Source organism: Heliangelus exortis, chromosome 3 (genome assembly GCF_036169615.1).
Source record: "Heliangelus exortis chromosome 3, bHelExo1.hap1, whole genome shotgun sequence".
Lineage (NCBI taxonomy): Eukaryota > Metazoa > Chordata > Aves > Apodiformes > Trochilidae > Heliangelus > Heliangelus exortis.
The window spans coordinates 5,447,549-5,471,139 of NC_092424.1; the positions used below are offsets into that span (position 1 = coordinate 5,447,549).

Here is a 23,591-nt window from a genome sequence, read left to right on the forward strand (position 1 = left end):
GTAATGCAATTTTTCACTTGCTCTCAGGAAAAAAAAAAATTATAGATCTTTTCTGGTTACAAAACAACCAAGTTAAATAAAAGTATTAAGGACTCCATAGCTTTTGTTGAGATTCTCCTGAAAGGTCTACAAGTTAAAAAGCTGAATCTGTGGGAGACCAAAAATCCCAGACAGTCAGATTATCAGCCTTGTGCCTAAGCAGACACCTCTTCCCCTCTTGCTTTTTCATTGAAATAAGTGACCTAAACATGCCTATTGCAACCAAGTCTAATACTGTGAGATAACCAGAGGCATCCTGAAGTATCTACCAGTTAACTCAGAAAAAAATGCACCTAGAAGAAACACTTTATGCACCCAGGGCAGGCTCTGGCTGAATCTGGAGCACTAAGCAGGTTAGGCTGGGTTTCTGTGCTGGCTTTTTGATGTCTGAATGATTTATGGAATCCTTACATTGGCACAGAATAAGCCTATAAATATTTGTAATAAGGTCACATTCTCCACATTTTAATTAACTGCTAATCTAACCCTAATAGGTAACAATTGCTTCCTCAGGGACTTTCCACGTTCTCACTGCCCAGTCCTTCGGACACCTTCATTTAAAAAAAAAAAAAAAAAAAAAAAAAAAAGCTATGGTTAAATAGCTCCTGTAGGACTGGACCCACAGCTCAGTTTTGCAACAGATATGCCAGATGGTCAACTTTTACATTTACCATTTCTAGGCTAGTAATACTTTGACAATATATTTGACAATATACTTAAGGCTATAGCCTTAAAACATTAATTGCCTTAGTTTTAGTTGGACTATAATTAATATAAGACAGAGTATACTGAAGATATCACTAACCATCTTGTTTATGGGAACTCTGCAATAACTTCAAGAGAAGTTGTAGGCTTTTATCTGTTTTCAGTGTTGGTATGTAAGCATTACTGCCAAGTTTCATCAAGACATCCAGAAGAGGGTTCAAGAAAGTCTCTAGTTCAATCCATTCTATGTTGCTTTTTCCACTACACAAAAACAAAAATTAAAAAAAGAAAGTCTTCTTCTGAGTATCTGCCTTTAAGTGCTGAAGACCCTTATGGAAATAAACAGGACACAGGTTTCCAAGTCAATGAAGTTTCTTTAGAAATATGACCCAGGATGTTTGTAGTGAGAGTTGGACAAGGTCTGAGGCATCATCAGGATGAGCAAAAGTTGGCATAGTTTGAGTGGACCAGGATAAATTTTGGTAGCAGAACAAGGAACTAAAGAAGAGGATCTCAGGACCTTAAGGGATCAATGTTCACCCCCAATTTCCTGCCCATACTCTACAAAAGCCAAGCAGATCAGCAGCCTCTCCTCTCTCTCACCCATTTCTTGGTTCACTGCTGTTCCCCTGTGCTCCTTTAACCATCAGCTCCCCAAAATCCACACCCAGAGGGTGCTGGAAAGAGCTGTAGAGCCCCATCCTGAGTTGGCCCTGGCACAAGGGCCCCTCAGGCACCCATCCCTGCAGCCATCAAGCCCAGGTTGTATGTAAATATTTACATATTTGTATTTTGGTTCCTTGTCCCATGTGTTACTGCCTTCTCCCTGTTGTGAAACCTGTTTCAGTTTTAATATCCAATTTTTAAGTCTTTCATCCTCACTCCTCCCTTGGGAGGGTGGAGAGGGGGGTAATAGAGAGAAGTTCTGTCCTCTGGCTTTTGGTCCACCCAGACTGCTAAACCATGAGAAAAGCCATGACAGAGAGAAATGGAGAACTTCCTGACTTGATCAGGCTTCTGCCAGATATGCAGGAGTGGAGGGAAAAGAAAGAAATGTAAAATAAACTCTTGCTTACTTACCTATACTCATTCCTCATCTGCTCCACATCTGCAGCCAATAGAATCATTGTTGCAACAAGCTTAGCTTCAAACCAGTCAGGCATAAAGCAATTTTCTCCTGATTAAAGATATTTTAAGGTTTCCACAGTACTTAAAAAAAAATACCTTCATATTAATTCTTAAAACTTTTGGGTTTATAACGAATTAAAATAAATCAGTAGCATGAAAGCAACCAATGCTAACAAGAACATGACTACTAAATTTTTGTATTCTTTTGTCTAGATACAAAAATCAAACACAACTGTTTTTCCTTTACACCTCAGAGATTTATCTCATTAGCCTCTATGCTGAAATAATTTTTAGGCAATGTGTTGTATTACATAGCAGCTCCCAACAGACTTTCCTGTTGCTTTTATAAGTACATTACCTTATGCAAATGAAGTTAATCAATAACATATGCTTCATTAGAAACATGAGTTGTGATTTTGAGCAGCTAAAAGTTATATGAAGAACTAAAACTATTCAATCAAAATGAAATAAAAAGAACATTTCATCTATCTTTTATGCAGGACTACAGCATGCCTAGAAAACTGTTACTTAAGAGAGTACATAAGCTGGCTTTAGGTTTTTTGACTGGTGTATTTTTGGCCTTGGGAATTTAGGAAAAACAACAGAATTTGGAGGTCCAGTTCATGCAGCTGGATATGGCTGATTATTTTTTCCCTCCTCAGAGCTGCTTATAAGCCAAGATTTACATCAAACCAGCAAACTACAAACACCACATGTAAAAGTGAAACACCAGATGTCTGCCATGGAATTACATAGAGCTCTTTCTAAATCCAAAGGATTTTTGTAGATTTTTATATAAAGATATTTTTAAGATAAATTTTTAACAAACATTTAACTTACCTTCAGATGGTGGTGTCTTAAGGTACTTTCCCACCAGGCTGTGTACATACTGACATAATATTTCTTGATGTTCAGAATTCATTGACTTTCTGAAGCCCCTGTCATTCACTTGCAACCATCTGCAAAGCTAAATTAAAACCAGGATGTTACTGTTTAACCATACATGACAGCTCTTTACAGACACTACTAAAATAACAGTACACTAAAGCACTTTAAAAACAAACTCTAACATCAGCAAATCCACACAGTGACAGCTATTAACTGTCTCTGCCTTGGGGCTCAGGAGACAATTCCCCTCTAATTAACATCAAAAAAGGTTGCTCTGGAATGCCCCCAAATTATTATTGGTACCAATATAAGAACAAGCAAACACCTCTTAAGGGAATTTTTACAAGTCTTGCTTTTTGTTATTTCAAAAGGACTTCCCACAGCAACGTGTTGCCCAGTGAGAGATGCATATTTTGATTTAAAAAAACTTTTATACCAAAAATCAATAAAATAGAATCCAAAGTGGAGGACACACAACAAAAGGGCACTACACAAAAAATACTTTTTTATCATTACATTGCTATCCAACTATAGCAATACAACAATACTGCTATGCATTCAATTGGCTCTGGCATTTCCTATATATGAAAAGATTTCTTCTTGAAGGCTCTTCCATGGCATTTTGCATCTTGCAAGGACATAAAGCACACATCCTCTGGAAATTTTAAATGTACAATTGGTACAGGTACATTTTTCCCTCTGCTATTACCCTGTCATGCTGGGTTCATCCAAACAACATGCAAGCCAGAAGCTGCTCTTAACACAATTATTTAGGCCCATTTAGAGAGTTTCTGGATGCACATTATTTTGGATAGTAATCCAGAACTAGAAGAAGAGGAAACACACACCATACCAGCAGACTGTTCTTCTAAGGATAAAACAAACTTAGAAAGTAGGGCTCTTTTCCATCAAATGATAATTTTGCAAAAAATAGTTGAGCAGAATTGAGAAGGAAATTGCCACAAGGAGAATACATAAAATACAGAGAACAGACTGCCCATAAATCTGATGAGCAAGAGCAGCTTTAACTGAGTATGTTACATCCACCTGGTATCTTTAATAAAAGTATAGAAAGAAGGCAAATTTGTGCCTCTGTGGACTCCATAATGTGCCCTGCTTTGCACTCTCTCCATCATTTTACCAACCACCTGGAAGACTGAGCATGGATTCCTGATGGGAAAGATTACAGGTGCTACTACAGGTGCTACTACAGGTTTACAAATAGCAGGTTTAGGTCCCATCATCTTGGCAAAGGGGGCAGAAGACCAGGAGTGTGATGTAAACACAGAAGTCTCTTAAGGACCAGAGGTCTGAGTACAACCAGATTCTGATTCACATTTCAATACAGTTACAACTAACAGCTGCAAAATTGAAATAAACTCCAGGAAACACAATGAACTGGGGTGTAACAGCTCTGAAAGAGTTCAGGAAAACCTCAGCCTCAAAACAGAGCTTTTTTCTTCTGCAAAACTGATCATTTCTGCATAAAGACAGAAGTCTTATTTTTCTCACCAGCTACCTCACTTTATTTTCAATCACTTAGAATTCTTCCATGTTGAACCTGCTGAATAATTTGTTTAGGGTTGACTTTAACCCCTCTATATTTAAATCAATCCATAAATAAAAATAATCATAGCTTTCAAGAGAAACAAATCCACTAGGATTTCACATCCAGAAATTCCAGAATGTACTATTGCAAAAGTACCCAGCTATTTAAATATTTATATAATAACTAATAAATAAATTAAATATTACCTAAAAATGAGCAATATTAAAACATGTTTTGGTATAGGTATTAAAAATGCCTGATGAACACAGAACCAGCTTCAGTTCTCACCTCCATCCATAACAGAGTATCTCTCCTGAGGGACTCCTCTGGTCTCAGGGACAGAAGAAAGTTTGCAACTTCTGGAAGGGACACTTTCTCCTGAAGAAATCAATTAAGATAAAATAGTTACCAACACAATAGACAACAGAGAACATCTATATAACAACTCAGTAGGTTTGCTGTCAACAGGCAGTTTCAGAAAAAAGAAACTGAACTTTCCTTTCTGTGACTGACATATTTTTGCCATCTTTTGGACCAATTTAACATCACCATGGAACCCAATTTCATTTTTCCAAGTATTAATATCTATCTGAAGGGTAATGAATGACCAGAAGAATAGTGCTATGCACTGATGACACCTTTTGTATGCACATAAATGAGTAAGAGTGGCTACAGCAAATTATTTCCCTATTTCCAAAAGGAAATCCTGCTAAGACAAGTTAAGGACACAGCACAGAACATGAAAGGCAGTTTCCTCATCTAGAATGAAAGTGCCTTATAAGACAGCCAAATCCATGAATATTAAGGTCTTCCTATTTCAACATTAATGGCAGCTTTAGCATTTTGGTGTTATGAATGCTTTTATTCTCTGAGGTATTTCAGAAAAGTCCATTTAAAATCTAAGTTTATACAGTAGATATGATAATAGGATACTGTTCCATAATTGATACATGAAAACCACACATAAAAAAATAAAAAAGATAATGAAAAATAAAGTTATTAAAGCTAGAAGCTAAGAGAAGCATTCTGATAGTTATATTACACAATTTTTCAGTCACTAAAAAAATTGCAGGTGCAGCAAAATCAGTTGTTCCATGCTGTATTTAGGAATTTTTTAATACTGCTTATGCTGTGTTAGTGTACTTGTATTACACCAGAAAATGAATTAAAAAAAAAACCAACAAACCAAACTCACCACATCTGTCAAATGCAAAGCTGCCTGAAGGAGATAGCACTGAGCAGCTCCACGCAACAAAATCTGATGTGTAATCATAGTGCACTGGAGGACATCCCTGCAAAGGGGAAAGTATGCTGCAGAAAACACACACTTAAGACATTTTCATGTATTTACCAATTATTAACCACTTAAAATACATTAGATTGCCTTTAACAAACATATTCTACTAATATTGTGTGTATTACACAATCACTACCTGATGGGACAGCATCAAACACAGAACCAAGCTGACTACTAAATGTACTTTCAAAATATGGTATTAAAACTCAAGTAAGCAGGAGGAGGCAATGTAGAACAAAGGCAACTGAAGGAACAATCCCCAGGATCACCTCTTTCCAAACTAATATTTGCATTGCTAACTGTAACAAATACAGTAATAAAATCCTCACTCTTGACGTTTTCTTTCATTTTTTTTGTAGACTTTTATCAGCAGAGGAGTGTCTCACTTTATTACTTTTATCCAATATTCCTTCAACCACCAATAAGATTTTAATTCAAAGCTCAGATTTGATTCAACTGGAATAATTACTGGTTTTTAGTGGCTCTAGAAAGAGAAAGTGGATACTTAGGAACATACAGGTGTGATTAAAGACATTGCACATGCCAAGAACTTAGCCCTTTATTTACAAGTTTTTCAGTTTTATGGGCTGTCTCCCAATATAGCCTCAACTGCCATGAAGTAAATTTTTAATACAATTAGAAAAGAAAGAAGTTTGATAGATAACAGTTAGGAATTATGGAAGACCAAATGATATAATATGGGGAAAAAAAAAAAAAAAAGTGATGACAAGGGACTGAAATACAAAATACTGATTTTTTAAAGTCACACAGTGTTATAAAACATCCATTCTTAAATTGCTTTCTTCTGTGAATTGGACATAAAGGAGATAGAATCCTCCCATGCACAACCATCACCTCCTCCTTGAAGTAACAAACATGAATGAAGTTCTGGCAATTCAATTTATTTGAAAGAAGTCTGTAAGAACATATATTTTACCTTAAAGCATGAAGTCCTTCAGTGCCCAGCACTTTACATGCAGGGATATTTGCCAGAGCCATGGAAAGAAATAAAATGGGAACAGCACACCAGTGTCTGCTTGTCATCTTCTGAATAAATTTTAACAGGAAACTGCCTTAAATTAAACAAAACAAACCATCCAGAGTGATTTCTTGTTCTCAAGTGCATTTAAATGACACAGACCCCAATATTTCTAAATCATTTCTGCGATCATTTCTAAAAAACAATAATTTCTTAGTTATTTCAATGAAAAAAGGCACATTCCAAGTTAAGTCTGTCAGGATAAGGATGCAACAAAAAAATAAACCTGATTTTGGCTTTGGGGATCTGCATTAGACAATGAGCACTAGACAATGTCTTTTTTAAGCTTTTTTAAGCTGGTACTCAGCCCTTGTGATGACACCCAAGTATACAGTGATTCTACCAGTTTGATGGATGGGGGCATGGTCAAAGTAAGACTCAACAAGACAGCAACAATTCCTATTAAATCAGACCACATATTAAATTCTGTCAAAAGCTGCTCTTTCCTTTGTTCATGTAGGCTCAATCTCAGAAATTCCTTCTTCATCCAACCTCACAATAAAAGAACTCTTCAGCTTCCTCTTCAGCACTTGGACTCACTCTTTTGAATGGCAAAGTGTGGCAGATGGGTTAAAAAAACCCCAAGAAAATAACCCGAACCAAAAATCACAAACAGAAACCCTCCAAAATTCACAAAGCCAAAAAAGAATAGTTCCAAACATTTTGCTCTGCACAGGGTTATCTGTGCTGACAAATAAAGAAAGAAGAATCTGAAAATGCTGATCACCTTTTGGGGTTTTTTTAATAAAAAAGTAAGCCTGCCCCTAAAACAAATTTGTAGTTTAATACTGCAGCACCCCTCAAAACCTCTGAAGACCTCTCTTCTCTGGCAACTTCACCATTACAAGGAGAACTACTCCTTTTTTATCTCAAGTAATGTATAAAAACAGTGGTAAATATTTATACAACATGGAAAACAGGTCTGTGATTTTTATTTGGAATTTTTATCTAAAAAAAAAAAAAAAACGAACAAAAACAAACAAGCAAAAAAACCCCCAAAAACAACTATGATATTGAAACATACCCTTTTCTTCTTCTGGAAGAAGCATGAGATAAGCAGCCAAAAACTTCTGCAGCCTCATTCCCAAAGGAGGACAGGTTCCCACTGACTGGCCTGGTGTCCTGTTGGGTTTTAAAACATCAAAGACACAACTGGCATGTTAACAACTACAGAGTAGGATTGCTCCCGAACAAAAAAAGAGTGCATTTCAGTGGTTAAATCACTTCAGAGACTGCTCCAACTGGATACAGAGATAACGTGCACCAACCTTCATCCTCCATGGATCATTAGCATCAGTCATGAGATTTTAGTTTTCTCTCAGACAGCTTGACTTGAACTGTAATAACTTTCTGTGTTTTTGGTATAGTCAAAGCATGCACCCTCCTCTACATACACCAACAAAAATCACAAGGTGGGGACCTCTATGTGAAGATCAGGTTCACGACCACTTGAGGATCCTGAATGTACCCAAGTCTATAGGACCTGATGAGATCCCTCCCAGAGTCTTGAGAGAACTGGTAGAAGGAGTCACCAAGCCACTCTCCATGATATTTGAAAAGCCATGCAGTCAGGAGAAGTCCCTGGGGACTGGAAGGAGGGACACATTACACCTATTTTTAAGAAGGGTGGTAAGGAGGATCCTAGGAACTACTGACCTGTCACAGCCTCACATCTGTGCTTGGCAAGATCATTGAGCAGATCCTCCTAGAAGGACACACCTAGTGGCTTCCAGTGATAGGGTAACTACATCCATGGACACAGGGTGACCTATGGATGTGATCTACCTGGACTTCTGCAAGGTTTTTACCATGGTCCTCCACAATACCCTACTTGTCAAGTTGGAAAGATACAGATTTGGTGATGGACTGTTCAGTGGAATTGGCTGAATGGTTGCATACAGAAGGTTGTGGTCAATGGCTTGAAGTCCAGATGGAGACCAGTGACAAGTGGTGTCCCTCAGGGGTCTGTACTAGGACCTGTACTGTTTAATATTTTCATCCATAATATAGACCTTGGGACTAAGTGCACCATCAGCAGGTTTGCAGGTGACACCAAGCTGAGTGGTGCTGTCAATAAGCCAGAGGGATGGGATGTCAGCCAGAAAGACCTGGACAAACCAGAGAGCTGGGCCCAGGTGAACCCCAGGAGGTTCAACAAGACCAAGTGCAGGGTCCTGTACCTTGGTTCAGAACAATCCACACTACCAGTACAGGCTGGGGGATGAGGGTTTAGAAAGCAGCCCAGCAGAAAAGGATCTGGGGGATGCTGGTGGATGAAAAGCTGGATAGGAGCCAGTGGTGTGTGCTGGCAGCCCAAAAGGCCAGTGGCATCCTGGGCTGCATCCAAAGAAATGTGGCCAGCAGATTGAGAGAGGGGATTCTGCCACTTTGCTCTGGTGAGACCTCACCTGGGGTACTGCATCCAGCTCTGGAGCCCTCAGTACAGGAAGGACATGGAGCTGATGGAACAGGTCCAGAGGAGGCCATGAAAATGGTCACGGAGCTGGAACACCTCTCCTACAAAGACAAGCTGAGGGGGCTGAGGCTGAGGGGTTGTTCAGCCTGGAGAAGAGAAAGCTCCAGGGAGAAGAGAAAGCTCCAGGGAGAAGAGAAAGCTCCAGGGAGAAGAGAAAGCTCCAGGGAGAAGAGAAAGCTCCAGGGAGAAGAGAAAGCTCCAGGGAGACCTAAGAGTGACCTTTCAGTACCTGAAGGGGCTACAGGAAGGCTGGAGAGGGACTGTGTGCAAGGGGCTGGAGTGATAGGATGAGGGGCAATGGTTTTAAATTAAAGAGTAGATTTAGACTGGATGTTAGGAGAAAGTTCTTTATCATGAAGATAGAGGAAAAATAGAAGAAGTTGCCCAGGGAGGTGGTTGAGGTCTCATCCCTGGAGATGTTCAAAGTGAGGCTTGAGGAGGCTCTGAGCCACCTGATCTGGTTGAAGGTGTCCCTGCTGACTGCTCAGGGTTAGAACAGATGACTTTAGAGGTCCCTTCCAACTCAAATTATTCTATGATTCCCCAGGACAGGTCACCTTCTGCCTTCCCAAACAGGACCTATGAGCAATACTTGGTTGCTCTGAGACTGTTGCAATCTGACCCTGGGTTTGGGCACCCCCATCTGCTGCCCAGTCTAATGTGGGACTGTTCCAGTTGGAAAGTAATTAGCAACTGAGGAGGGGGAGTTCCATATTTACATATTTTATATAAATTTGTAATTCACTATTTCTACTTCATTAAACCTACCCTACTTTTTTCTTTTAACTCAAAGTTTCTCTCCCTTATTTCCTTCTTCATCTTCTCCTTGGGGGGTAGTGGGGACTAACAGAGAGCATCTGTCACCTACTTACTGTCTAAAACCATGATAGTCTCCTCTGACAAAGTGTTAATTTCCTAAAATTTCCCCAAATAATCAAGCATTGTTGAAAAAACACCAATTAGTTATGAACTGGCAATAATCAGAACAGACCCTTCTTTCCGTGTGGCAAGAAAATGAGACTATAAAAAAAATACTTCACAAAGTTATTGATTTATCATATTTCACTTGATTTCCAAATTAACATTTCATCACCAGGTATAAAACAGGACCCTGTCTTTATGTATAAGGCATCCTTATGTTGTTACTACTAGGATAACACTGAACCAACTTCATCTTACTCAGCCACCTACCTTTCCTGAAAAATTCTTTACCTGTCAGGGAGTTTAGCAACACTGTTTATTAATATGTTTTTCTTCATCCAAGATTTTACCCATATACTCAAGCCAGTACTAGTAAAATACTTTTCCCACATTACATTTTTAAAAAATAATCAGTGGCTTACCTGCTATAGAGGGAACTTTCTGAGAGGGCATCCATTAATGGTCCAATAATAAACTGGTAAGACAAAACAAGAACAATAACTAAATGTACACTTAAAAGGCACTGTTACATAAAGGCTAATTAGATCTATTTCACCAGAAAGGTGACAGCCTAAGTCATTAGAGAATACCCTTGCTAGTATTAAATAGGAGGAGCAAAAATGAGGTGGAAACTAAAGAGGGAGCCAAAGGTTAAAGAAAGTAACATTTTCATTAGGTACATTTCACAGAACATTGTGAGAGGTGCAGACAGCAAGAAATCCTTTCGGGAAACAGATGGAGAAAATATATATTTCAACTTAAAAAAAAATAACGAGTAGGGGTCAGCACAAGTAGAAAGATTTTGAGGGCATTTTAAAGTTGATTGGATTTTAAGTTAAGTCATCAAGAGGCTGACTTAGTTTGTATAAATCAGCAGTGTTAACCTCTGAGTGCAACATTTCTATTAAGGAGAAAAGAAAGACATAAAAGTATAACACAAATAATTCCTTACTAAGGTGCAGACTGGTTGGGGAGTAAACCTACACATGATGCTATTAAAAAAAAATAAAATAAGAACTTTAAATTTGCAATATTTCATCCCACATATGGAATGTTTTGAGATGCAGTTTTCAGCAGGATACAGCAATATGCTGATTACAATACAGAGATGTTCACCTTATTATTTAGCAATGGATCTTCAACATCCATTGCTGAATAGCAGACAATGTGCACAGATGAAGTCTGTTGACCAGATTCATCCAAAACTTTCAGTCAATTAATGTTAATTAATAATTTTGGAGCAGTTCAGAAGGCTCTGAAAATCTGAAGCAGCAATCATCCCTGTGAGAATTTAACTTCTGATAACAAATCTCAATAATAAAGGTCCAACTTCAATTAGAAAGCATTAGTTTGAAAATTAGTTTGAAATTCCCCATAGGCTGGCCTCTTTTCATGTAATTATATTTTTGACACCACTTACAAACATTGCTATCACTTGCACAGCAAAATAAGAGGGCACTTTTGCAGAACATGTCTAATTACAACACTATTGAGGCAATCAGGCTTAAAACACATCATAAATTAGAACATCTGTTTGTTCTGGCAAGTAAAAGCAACACCCTTACCTCTGAAAAGTCAAGTGCATTTGGAAGGTGCTTTGATTCACAAAGCTCCAGAAAATGAAGAACTCCTTCCTTTGTCAAGGTTTTATTCTCACTCTCAAACATTCGTTTATAAATGCACATGTGCCAGGATGGGTGAAACAACCAACAACCTGGTAACAAAAGCAAATTCTTGTGAACTGACACAGAAATGACAGTGACACAGTAACACACTGACACAAAAGTTACCAACATTCTGGACATCCTCATAGTCAGTTAACAGGGCATTTCAAGAAGATGGTTATAGAGATCAGATTTATAAACATACTCTGCTAAATCTCCAATCCCAAAGAAAATATTTATTAACACGGCTTTCAAAATTTGTCCTCTAAATTTTAGTAAATTAAAATGCTAACAAGTGCAAAAACCATGTCCTTTTTCCTGCAACTCTCCTCATACTGACTTTGTACTCACCTGCAACACTTTCACATTAACAGTCTTCCCACTTTAAAAATCTCTAACATCTTGCACTACCTAATAAGATGTGTTATATTTTGCTTTGCAGAAGATGACATTATATTCTTCAACATGTTCCAGCATTCATTTCATTTCTTCTCTCCCTTCTTCCAAGGAGATAATTTTTTTTTCCTCCTTTTTATAGGAGTTGTTCAGGTGACTTGGCTCATATGACCCACCCAAAAAATCTCTGCTTTTGTTACCTGAAGCAAAATGTAGTGAAAAAAACCTACTTAGTTGGGTTTGCAAAAAAAAAAAAAATTTTTTTTTTTAAGCTAACACAGTAAGCAATCAGCATATACTTATACTAAGATTTCTTCTTCTCAGAGCAGAGGACCACTGCCTGTGTATGTCTGCCAAGCAATGTCTTCATATAGCAGACCCACAAAAATTGAATTAGTCACCCAGAAAACCTCTAATTTGAAAGCAAAATGTACCAAAAAGCTCTGAACAAAACAGCAAGAAAAAAAAAAAAAAGTGTGACTTGACTGCCCAATATTTGGGAGATGTTTCAGAAAAAGTTGTATCTTACCTTTTTCCCCTGATATAGCATGGTCATATAAACTGTTCAGTTTTGGTAATACTGGCTTTATGACATGTATCTGAAATTCAAATCAGATGTAATATAAGTAGTCAGTTTACTTCTCAAACACAGGAACTGTCTCTTACTCACGGGCTAGGATTTACTGTCAGTAGCATTGATATAAAAGGTGGCAATAAACTGCTTTTAAATAAACCTGCAACATCCGTGCTGCTGTTCCTTCTGACCAGGAAAATTCTGTGATTCTGTGAACTTGGCATGTAACACTTGGTGGTAGTGTAGCACTCAAGAAAAACTGATACTTCCATGCAACTCTATTACAAGAAAAATGCTTCTTAATAAATAATCATCCTATTCACCAAAAGTAAAGCCAACCAGCACAAATCTCTAAAATTAAACATTTAGTGAATACTATTTTTCTCAGTTACAGGACAATTACGTCCAAATGAAATACTACAAGGAGAGAGTCACAACAAATACTTAACACCACAATACAATTATGGAAGCCTGAAGCCAAGAGAAATCTTTATGCCAAGTTGCTAAGTCAAAATCCTTCTCATCCAAGGCCACAACTGCTTTGCTATATGGATGTGGTCCCCTTTACCAAAGAGAGGTTATTAAGTGAGGAGGCTGAGAGACACTAGAGCTCTCTTCAGCTACCTTAAAGGAGGTTGGAATAAGGAGGGAAACAGCCTCTTCTGCAATATTTTTTCACTGAGAGGGTTGTCAGGCAGTGGAATGGCCCAGGACAGTGGTGGTGTCACCATCCCTGGAGGCACTGAAAAGGCGTTTGGACCTGGTCCTTAAGGACATGGGTTAGGAGTTAGATTATGGTGTTGGTCACAGGTTGGACTGGATGATCTTGGAGGTTTCTTCCAACCTAAACATTCTGTGCTTAAGTGCAACAGCCTGATTTTTACCAGGAATCAGGCTACCCATGGGCTTACAATCAGCTGCAATCCAGGGTTTTTTTTTCCTTTTTTGGTTCAATCCACAGCTCTAACCAGAACAGTGAAGAGTTCTGAATTCACTCCAAATGGATTACACCTGCTACATTTTAAGCTTTTAAAATTATTAATAAAAATATTCCTCTTAATACTCAGGCACCCTCCATCACCAAGCTTGCAGGTTGTTTTCCCCAGTCAGAACACCTGCAGCACGGATGCCAGCAGGAAGTCATCCCCTCTCCCTCGGACAGGCGTCCATTTGAGGGTGCTCCCTACCTGGTTTCCTTCCAAAGTTTCCATGATCAAAATGTAAGTTTCCCAGAACTGCAGGAGCTTCTCATTCTCCTCGGCACACCACCAGAACAGACTCGATTCTAGGAAGAATAACAAACTTTTCTCCACGCCGTTCGGCCCTACCCAGCCGCTCCACCTCCCTCCAGCCCCCGCCGTACCGTCTGGGCCGTCCGGGGGGCACCGCAGCTCTGCCCGCTGCCCTCCGCTCAGGTCCAGGGCTCTCTTCAGCAGGTAGCGGGCCCGCTTGCGGCACAGCCCGTCCCGTTCCGTCAGGCCCCCTTGCACCACCCTCCAGAACCGCGGGCACAGCCGCGCGTCCACCCCCGAACCCGCTCCATGCGGGCTCCGCGGCAGCACCGCGTCCGCCAGGGCGCTGAGAGCCAGCAGCACCGGCCCGGCCCGCGGCGGTTCTCCTTCCCCCAGCAGCCCTTCCCAGACCAGCGGCAGAGCCGCCCCGTTGCCTCCCAGCGCCGGCAGCAGCCTCCCGGCCACCGCCGCCGCCGCCTCCTCCTCCCTCTCTCCCTCTTCCCGCACCAGCTCCAGGGCCGCCGCCACGCACCGCGCCAACACCTCCGGCTCCTCCAGCCGCGGCGCCGCCGCCACCAGCGCTTCCACCGCCGCCAGCTCCGCGCCCGCCCCGCCGCCCGCCGCCAGCTCCGCCAGCGCGTCCCTCGCCAGCCGCCCCGCCAGCGGCGCCCCGCACAGCTGCACGCAATGCCGCAGCGCTCCCCGCGCCGCCCGGACCACCCGCACCCGCTCCCCGCCGCACACCCCGGCCTCCCCGCCGCACAGCAGCGGCCGGCACCGCTCCAGAGCCACTTCCCAAGCGGCCCTCCGCAGAGCCTCCGCCTCGGCCTCGCCCGGCGGTAGCAGCGGGCAGCCCGCGGCCAGGCGCTGGAGGAGGAGACGCAGAGCCTCCGCGCCTTCGGCCGACAGCGGGGAGCAAACAGCCCGCAACACCTCAGCGGGGTCCCCGCAACGGGAGAGCAACGCGTCGGCCAGCACCACCTCCATCCTCAGCGGGGGGACGGGGAAGGGGAGCTCCGCGCCTGCGCAAGCGGGGACAGGCGGGGCGCGGAGGGGACGCGTGTGGCGAGGGGCAGCCCCGGGCTCCCAAAGGGCGGTGGGGGGCTCAGGTGCGGCTCGGGGGTGCGAGTGGCTGGGGGACGGGGGTAGGAGTCAAGGGAGTTCTGGGGGATGTTGCACAAGGTCTGGAAGGCGCTGGCTCGGAGGGGCCGTGGTGCGGTGCCCTGCACCCCTCAGGGATGCAGATGCACGGTGTGGAGTACCCCCCCCCGCGATGGATGCTGAGCAAAGGCTGAGCATCCCTGTGTGTTGGAATGGGCTGAGCAGGGGAAGGGTGAATAAATGCATTTCGTGTTTGAGGGGTACAGTGCCTTCATTCAGAGAATCATGGAAGGCCTGGTTGGAAAGGTCCTCAAGAATGAGCTGGTTCACCCTTCCCATGTAGGAACTCGCCTATGAGTTAGGTGAGATGGCTCAGCACCATGTCAAGCTGAGTGTTAAAAATGAGCAGTGTTAGGGGATCCACCACTTCCCAGGGGAGGTTGTTCCAATCTCCAACTGTTCTCAGAGCAAGCAATTTGCTTCTGATGTCCAACTGGTATCTCCTCAGGAGCAGCTTGTGCCCATTAGCCCTCATCTTTCCACGTGGCTCCTTGTAAAAAGAGTCTCATCTTCTGGTAGCTGACCTTTAAGTACTGGAACATGGCAATAAATTCTCCCCTAATCCTTCTTTTCTCCAGGCTGAACGTTTGTGTGCCTTAAAAACTCTTTACACTTTGTGCACGATACAATGCCCAAGGTCAAGCAGCAGTAACACATGAGATGCTCAATTTTCCCATCTGTTAATGCTGTCTGTACCAATACAAGTTGTTGAAACCAGTCTACATTGTCACCACAGCATAGCACACCTCTGCTTGAGTGCCCAGCATCTGCCTCAGAAGAACCTCAGAAGTGTTCCTGGGCACGGTACCCGTGCTGTGGGCTTGTTACCAGGGTCCAGGCCACTGGTTCTGGGGCCAGAGAGCTGCTCTCAAGCAGTAGTGCAGCCCAAGCATAACTAGGAAAACCAAGCTGATTCGTATTAAGTGTAAATTCATTAGTCAAGATTACAATTCCCATGAAAAAATGTAGAGATTGGCCCAATGGTGGCAAACCACTGCCCTAGGACAGAAAAGGGCAAACCTGGAACCCTCAGGTCCTGTGAAAGCAACGGACAAAAAATTCCCTGCACAGCAGCACGAGACAAGGTGGTTTCCTATGGAGTTACCTTGGCTATGCTATAGTTGCTCAGATATCTAATGAAGAACAAAAACCTGCTTAAAATTTTTCAGTGTGAACTCCCACTTGACCACTCAAATCACATGAGTTTCTCTTTTTCCAGGATATCCATTTTTCAAAAAAACCCTTATAGAATTTTGTTATCTTTCAGAGTCAGCTGGTTCCAAAGTGCCTGAAGCTTCTTATTGGCCTGATGGTGTGACTATGTATGTGATATATTCTAGAAAAAGAAGGTGGAAAAGAGTTATTTTAAAGCCTCTAGCTAACACTGTACACCTTACCACTCTGCATGTGTTCAGTTATAGAACTGAGAAGAAGCTCAATAAAACCATTCCAAATTATACATTTACTTAAAAATAAAGTAAGCCCTAGGACTTTGTTTCACACACACAAATATTTTTCAGTGGAGGAATGAATATAATGGATGTTAGTAAATATGATGCTTACAGTTTAAATTGCTTTAATGCCATAATACTTTTCCCCCCCCTTCCTTTCCATTTGCTCTGATTCTTAAATTTCTTACTTATACCATGCAGTCTGGTGACTTGTGGGTGTTCCTTTTATCAGGCTTGAAGCAGTGCCAAGCAGGGCATTTTTTATTACAGTCTTCCTTTCCAGGCACCTGTAAGATTTAACTAAATGAAGCATTAAAGGTCTACACAATAAGTAGTAATCAAAACAGAATAAAATACTAAGTGCTGTGTTCTTTCTCCCTTATTGTCTGAATTCTGCCTTGCCATCATTTTTATCACAGTGGGGAGCCAAATCTGAAGTCTTCTTACATCAAGTTAAACATCAGCATTTAAATGTGAGCTGCTTCACTGCAGATTGGGTTATCAACAAGAAGTGGGTGAGAAATTAAGCTCATGTAACACCAGGCTGAGGAGCTTCTGGGTGGGAGCAGAATGATAAACAACAAAGAAAAAAAAACCCAGAACAACCCAGAAAGGTGGATATCAAGAGAGAAAAAAGGAGTAAGGAGCAGCATTTTATAATTTTCAGGTGGCAAGAGCCACAGCATTCACACCCTCATGTTTTACTTATTAAGTGTCCTCATGCTAGGACCCTAAATTTGTGCACACACTTTTAGTACATCCCCACCTCACCCAAGACCATGTGCTCTTCTGCTTTTCACACTTCCCAAGCTTATCCCAACCCTTTCCTGCCTTCTTCCCAAACGAGCCCAGCTCACAGGCCTCCAGCCTATAAACTGCAACCACCTCTATGATCCCAAAGCTTCAACCAAGGTTTACTTCACTAAACCCCAGCACTCAGAGCATCCTGCACCTGCTGATCTCCCATATGCTCTGCACTCCTATTCAGAAGATATTTTGTGTTCCCTGACCTATCCAGGTCCCTTCCAACCTCAACATATGGGCAAGATGGAATGTGGAAAGACTTGGGTTTGGTTTTTGTTGTTTTCTGGGTTTTTTTGTTGTTTTTTTTTATTGGGGACAGCCTGCAGCTGCTTGCTTTGTTTCTGCTACATGAGATACTCTTCTTCAATCAGATTGATCTGTCTTAGAAAAGTAGCATTAAGAGGAATTACCTGAAACATCAAATAGCAGAACAGCCATGAAATAAATGCCCAGTCTGGAAATGTGATCTTCACAGGCCGCTACTATCTATAGACCATGAAATACTTCTCAACTCCCTGTAACAAAATTAGGGCTTGCTACACACTCCTGTCCCTCAACCAGAGTTTCTCTGTGACTTTTTACTATTACTGAAGTTATGTGAGGCAGAACAGAGATGAGAAACACATTTTATTGTTGACTGTTATCTGAACTTGCTAACAGCACCTATGCTAATGATTTGGGGTTTCAGCACTTGATAACTTGCTGACCAAATTAGGGCAGATTTTATAACTCAGCTACTGAACAATAATAGTTTATTGGTTTTCATCAGACCTATAATTCTGCACCAGTTTACCAATACAAGGGTTCTCAAGTTCCACACACTTCTAGTGAAAAAATCAGTGCTGTAGTTCACTGCATGCTCTTCTAGACATGTGTATCCTGCTCTAAGGTAAAGGTTTTCCCCTGAGATAACACAACTGGGCAATTCTGTGCTAGGAACAATCTCTGCATTATCATTTCAGGAGCTGGCTATATTGGAAGAAGATCATGAATAAAACTACAGTATAAATTACAGACAGTTATAAGTCCTGGAAATCCCCATTTATAGTTTTGGAAGCATGTGTTATGTCATTGCCATAAAGCTGAGCCACCACATTAGAGCCAGGCTAAGTATATGTCTTTAAACAGTTTCATGTCAATACTGGGTTTGGATCACACAAAATACCCTTCTTCTCATGAAAACTCTTACAGTCCTGTCCTACCATCTGCACGTTTACAGGTAATTCTGCACAATTCATAAGGAGGAGGGATTAAATGCCCCTGCATCGTGGTTTTCTTTCCTTGCTTGATTCCATGGGACCATGTCTGCATTTGTGAAGATCTCTAGGGGGAACAGGTACATAGCAGGTAGATAACACAGCCTTTCCTCTGCTCTCCCACTGCATGCCCTAAAAGTATATGGGAGATTTCTGAAAAAGAGTCACCCAAAAATTTTTTGAGCATATCCCACAATAAAGTGGGAGGATCATAGAATCATAGAATCATAGAATTGGCTGGGTTGGAAGGGACCTCAGAGATCATCAAGTCCAACCCTTGATCCACTCCCGCTGCAGTTCCCAGCCCATGGCACTGAGTGCCACATCCAGGCTCTTTTGAAATATCTCCAGGGATGGAGAATCCACCCCTTCCCTGGGCAGCCCATTCCAATGTCTGAGCACCCTCTCCCTAAAGAAATTCTTTCTAATGTCCAACCTAAACCTCCCCTGGCACAACTTGAGACCTCTTGTGCCCTCTTGTCTTGCTGAGAGTTGCCTGGGAAAAGAGCCCAACCTCCCCCTGGCTCCAACCTCCTTTCAGGGAGTTGTAGAGAGTGATGAGGTCTCCCCTGAGCCTCCTCTTCTCCAGCCTGAACACCCCCAGCTCCCTCAGCCTCTCCTCATAGGACTTGTGCTGGATCCCTTCACCAGCCCATTGCCTCCTTTGGACCTGCTCCATACAATAAACTTACCAGATAGCTGAGTATATTCATATCCTCTTCTAGATTTCCTCAGTGCTGTTGTGCAAAAAAACCAGCAGCACACATGGCTTTTACATGGGTCTCACCCTGAAAGAGCACTTGCAGCAAGGAGCAAGGGGATTGGGTACAATGGGAAAGATTTGCACCCAGGCACAGGCATGCTCGTGTCTTCTAGGCTTAGGGGAAGCTGGACAAGATGGGTGGAAGTGGAAGGGTAGGTTGGAGCTGTTACTGAGAAACTGCTCTCTGCCAGAAGATAAGGAAAAACTGACTTACAAGGGGGAGAAGAGGAAGGAATAAACTCAGTCTCATTTTTGTCAGTTTACCCTAAAGTCCTTGAGCCCCCTTGTTAAGAGGGGCAGAAATGTTAGAACTAAAAGGTGAAATATTGATATGCAGCCAGGAAGGCTGGTCACAGAATTTCTATAAGGTGGCTGTGCCTTTATCTCCTGCTCCTCTCACACTGGTTTCCTTCACACACACCCTTGCACTGATTCTAAACCTTTCTTCTGGCTCTTCCATGTCACAACACAAGCATGTCTTAATCCTTATAATTTTCAAATAGGATTCAGCTTGTGCCTCCAACTACCTTCCCTCTCTCCTGTCTTTAATTTCTGAACTTTCTACCCCCTTACGGTGACTTTGTGCTCTCTGCTTCCATTTCAGGGTTAATTTCAACACCTGCATCCCAGTCTGATTCTGTATCCCAATGTGACTAACACTGTGTCACCTGTCACAGTACCACATCCACATCCCCTTCCCTGGCTAACCAAAAGTTTCTCTTCCCTTTCCTCTTCCCATTTGTCTCTTTTTCCCCACCTTCTTCCTAATACCAAGGCATTGACTTCCACACTGACTCAATCATGCTGCCAGTCTTTATTGTCCATGTATCAGACTTTCAAGTAATACTTCATTCATTTTCTCATGCCAGCTTCTACCTCATTTTCCTCTTTTGTATCCCAAATGCCCCTTTCTTGTCACACTGACACAATTTTTAGGCAGCACATGGCCTATGACATTCTGTAGTCAGTGACCTGTGTGGGCTGATAAGCTGATCCCCTTCTACTGAACCCATCCCAGAATGAGAGTAACACTGATTGTGAGAAGTAAACAAAAGATATAAATAAAATCAGCCAAGCTATAGGAAAGGAAAGCAAAAGCAACCTAAGTTTTGTCTTATGAGGAGACAAATGTAGAGGTGGCTTGCAGAGCCAAGTGCTGTAAGAGCTGAAGCTTTTCTAGCCTTTCATACCCACATCCTTCCCCATGTACATTCAGATCTTTTCAGACATTGAAATTCATGAAGAGTTAGCCCAGATCTAGCTCTGGCTCCAAATGTTTCAATCAGACACATCTGCAAAGGACTCCAGGAAAGATGAGAGCAAAGGCTTCATCATCTCTGCAGAACAGAAGATGGTGCTGTTGTCCCTGACATGTGCCTGCCAGTTTTTCATCAGAAGCCAAGAGACTGCAGAAAAAGAGAGGAGGGGGAAGTTAAAGCTCAGGGACAGGAAGAAAGATGACTGCCATTCCCATGCTTTTTAACTGGAGAAATTTAGGAAGTCTACGAGAAGGATGATAGTTGCATAGAAATCCAAAAGGACCATCTAAAAGAGAGCCCAGATCTGGAATTTTCAAGAGATGTTAGCAGAGAGGAGGTGTAAAAGCAATTATGAGAAGCAGAGGCAGCACAGACCTTATGCTGGATGCACTTTTCCTCATTTGCCTGAAGATGCTGAGTGGGAATAATTCCAACTCCCCATTCCCTCTGTTTGAGCTTTCATGGATCATCACCAGGCTCAGTGTGTCTCCAGACAGGAGTCTGAGAACTGAGACATCAAAAAGCAGAGGGAATTTTCAAAAAAATGTCTTTCAATAATTGAGCTTGGAAGGAAGAAGAGGGAAATCAGGCAGGCAATGAGCTGTGTTTGCAGAACCTCCCACACTGAACCATGGGTTCCACTTGTTGGGCATTTTCATGGCTTCATTTCACGTGCACAGGAAAAAAAAAAACCATAATAAGGTTGCTTTAGGACAGTACTGTTAGGATTGTGCTGTCAGACTACTCACATCTAAGGAGGAGATTCCATCCTGAAATTCTTTGTTAACTGAGCAGAAACCTTCACCAGAAGCACTTTGATATTTCTGGCTTTTTTAGGAGGTTTGCTTTACAAACGGAGCCAGAGCACTACTGTATCAACACTGTAAATATCCTTTGTTGAGAATCAGCATTTAAAGGCAGCTGATGAAAAGCAGTTGTGTCCAATTAAACTTCCCTAATGATGGGAAGCTGCAAATCTATACTGTGTGGTTTGTTAGTGTGAGATACAGAAGGGAAGTTAAGCTAGGAGATCTCTAGTTAGACTGAGTGCAATGGAAAGGTCAGGAAAAGACAAATTAGAGAAAAGAATTAGATATAATCCTTTGCCATCTGTCTTTATTTTGCTAACCTACTTGACAGGACACTGCTAAAATCTGCAGTCATTTTTTAACTGTTCCATGTAGCTGAAGAGCATTTGATGTACTGACTGGAATTAAAATGCTTTCCCAGTAACAGTCAGCTTTTCCATTTTTTGGCCCTATTTTCATTTCTTTTTAAAGTAAAAAAATCAGGATTTGCCATTCAGCCATAGGCTGCACAATTCATGTCTGACATCTTCTGCTTGCCAGGACTCAGAGCTGGCTGGTAAAGCTTAAATAGGTTTTGCCATTGGCTCTACAGAGAAACAAAAGGGCTGTTAAAATGTATGTAATCCATGATTCTTCAGACTTCAGCCTGGAAAGCAGATCTAGAGCTGGAAGAAATGTGACAACTGAGAGGATGTCCAAGTGGTATCATGGTTTTTCCATAACAGCTTTTGTCTCTAGGTCTTCATCTAACAAATCATGTAAACACCAGCTTATCTCTAAGCACATGCTGGAGTATTTTGCTGCCTCTGGATTTGGGTGTACTGGGGATTCTACTGATAATGAACCTGATAAGAGGATATAGTGCAGCAGGGAAAATGCTCTGGAGCTTCTGCATGAAAATTTACCAGCTCCCTGGAAGTTTTTTCAAAGCCCTGGTATTATTACTGGAAGTTTATTTCCAGCTCCCAGGTATTTTTCACTGCAAAAGAAAAAATGGGAAATCAAGATGGGAAAGGCCCAGGCTGCTGCTGCCTTCCATCTCTCACTGTCTTTTATATCAATGTAAAAGCAAGGGAAAAGAGGTTTAAAATATTCTCCTTCATCTTCCATAATACTTCAGGTCATGCTGGTTTAACCAAGCTCACAAGGAAAAAGCAGGAGTCAGCTGTGTCAAGGTGTAATTTTCACATTTTGATTCGTGCAGTTGACTTCAAACAACTTCTTCCATGTTTATTTTCAATTTCTCCTACTAAAAATAAAGGCAGAGAACAACTCACCAGTTTAGCTGAGAACAGCAGCTTGGAAAGCATTAGGCAAGAAGCAGCTCTGGTGTTGTGAAAACAACTCTTTAATGCTGTTGCCTTTACTGGGGATGGCAAATCTTCCCTATTTCCTCCTGTTCCCAGTGCCTCTCTCTAAGTGGAACCCTGCCAATTATTCTGCAAAGCTCCTGACTCATTCCAGCATCATTTAGGGCCTTATTAATTGGTTGCAGGATATCTCCAAAGTCAGAGGAAGGCTCTTGTTTGATGCCATGTACTTTAAAAATAGTGGGACCAAAGGACAAACCATCAGCTCATTTTAAGAAATATCTCCCTTTTACAATTCCAGTACAAAAATGGTACTGGAAAATGTGTTTTTAAAAATTAGTTTTCAGTTATTCATTAATGTACCTTGGCTTTGCAGGGCTACCTTGGGTTCTCTCCCTGCTGTCTCTGCAGGAAGAGTAAAAAAAAGAGTCATTTATCATATTGCCACAATATTTCTTTTTTGCTTTACCCCTTAAACCTCCATCCCATCAAAAATGATCATAGTAGTCTTTTACACATTTATGAGGTCTTCTGTTAAAGTCCATTCAAAGCATTTTATGGATAATAATGGATGAAGCCTCCAAGCACACTGCTGAGGTATATATTACCCCATTTTGCACTCAGGAAAATCTACCACAGCAATCACACAACTCGAAACAATAAGTAGTCATCAGGTTTGGTGCAATAGAAACACTTCAATGGAACCCAGCATTCAGAAAGTGAATAATTTTCTGAAATTATGGCTCTCTTCGAGTAGCTGCCCACAAATGGAGGCATTCAAAATAATTCTGTCTTTGACAATCTTGACATTTAGATGTTTTCGTCAACCTCCAATCACTGCATCTAATTAGGTCTCTTTATTTATTTTTT

At 41.6% G+C, this 23,591-nt stretch overlaps 1 protein-coding gene and 1 long non-coding RNA gene across 4 annotated transcripts in view; both read right to left on the reverse strand.

The window, feature by feature from the left end:
• Nucleotides 1-14,914, reverse strand: part of TARBP1 (tRNA guanosine 2 -O-methyltransferase TARBP1) — a 36,748-nt gene extending 21,834 nt beyond the window's left edge. For all 3 annotated transcript variants that reach the window (XM_071739002.1, XM_071739001.1, XM_071739000.1), the window contains exons 1-12: nucleotides 14,040-14,914; nucleotides 13,864-13,961; nucleotides 12,632-12,701; nucleotides 11,608-11,756; nucleotides 10,465-10,517; nucleotides 7,666-7,767; nucleotides 6,544-6,675; nucleotides 5,505-5,601; nucleotides 4,598-4,687; nucleotides 2,713-2,839; nucleotides 1,825-1,921; nucleotides 845-1,005 (exon numbers count right to left, since the gene is read on the reverse strand). In XM_071739002.1, coding sequence (XP_071595103.1) covers nucleotides 845-1,005; nucleotides 1,825-1,921; nucleotides 2,713-2,839; nucleotides 4,598-4,687; nucleotides 5,505-5,601; nucleotides 6,544-6,675; nucleotides 7,666-7,767; nucleotides 10,465-10,517; nucleotides 11,608-11,756; nucleotides 12,632-12,701; nucleotides 13,864-13,961; nucleotides 14,040-14,895 — 2,032 coding nt within the window. In that variant the 5' untranslated portion in view covers nucleotides 14,896-14,914. The remainder of the gene's footprint in view (nucleotides 1-844; nucleotides 1,006-1,824; nucleotides 1,922-2,712; nucleotides 2,840-4,597; nucleotides 4,688-5,504; nucleotides 5,602-6,543; nucleotides 6,676-7,665; nucleotides 7,768-10,464; nucleotides 10,518-11,607; nucleotides 11,757-12,631; nucleotides 12,702-13,863; nucleotides 13,962-14,039) is intronic.
• A 1,714-nt stretch (nucleotides 14,915-16,628) lies between these two features.
• Nucleotides 16,629-21,578, reverse strand: LOC139793990 (uncharacterized). Its single transcript, XR_011724904.1, has 2 exons — nucleotides 20,978-21,578; nucleotides 16,629-16,807 (listed from the first exon to the last, which is right to left on the reverse strand). It is a non-coding gene; the product is annotated as an uncharacterized lncRNA (long non-coding RNA).
• Nucleotides 21,579-23,591: the final 2,013 nt, after the last annotated feature.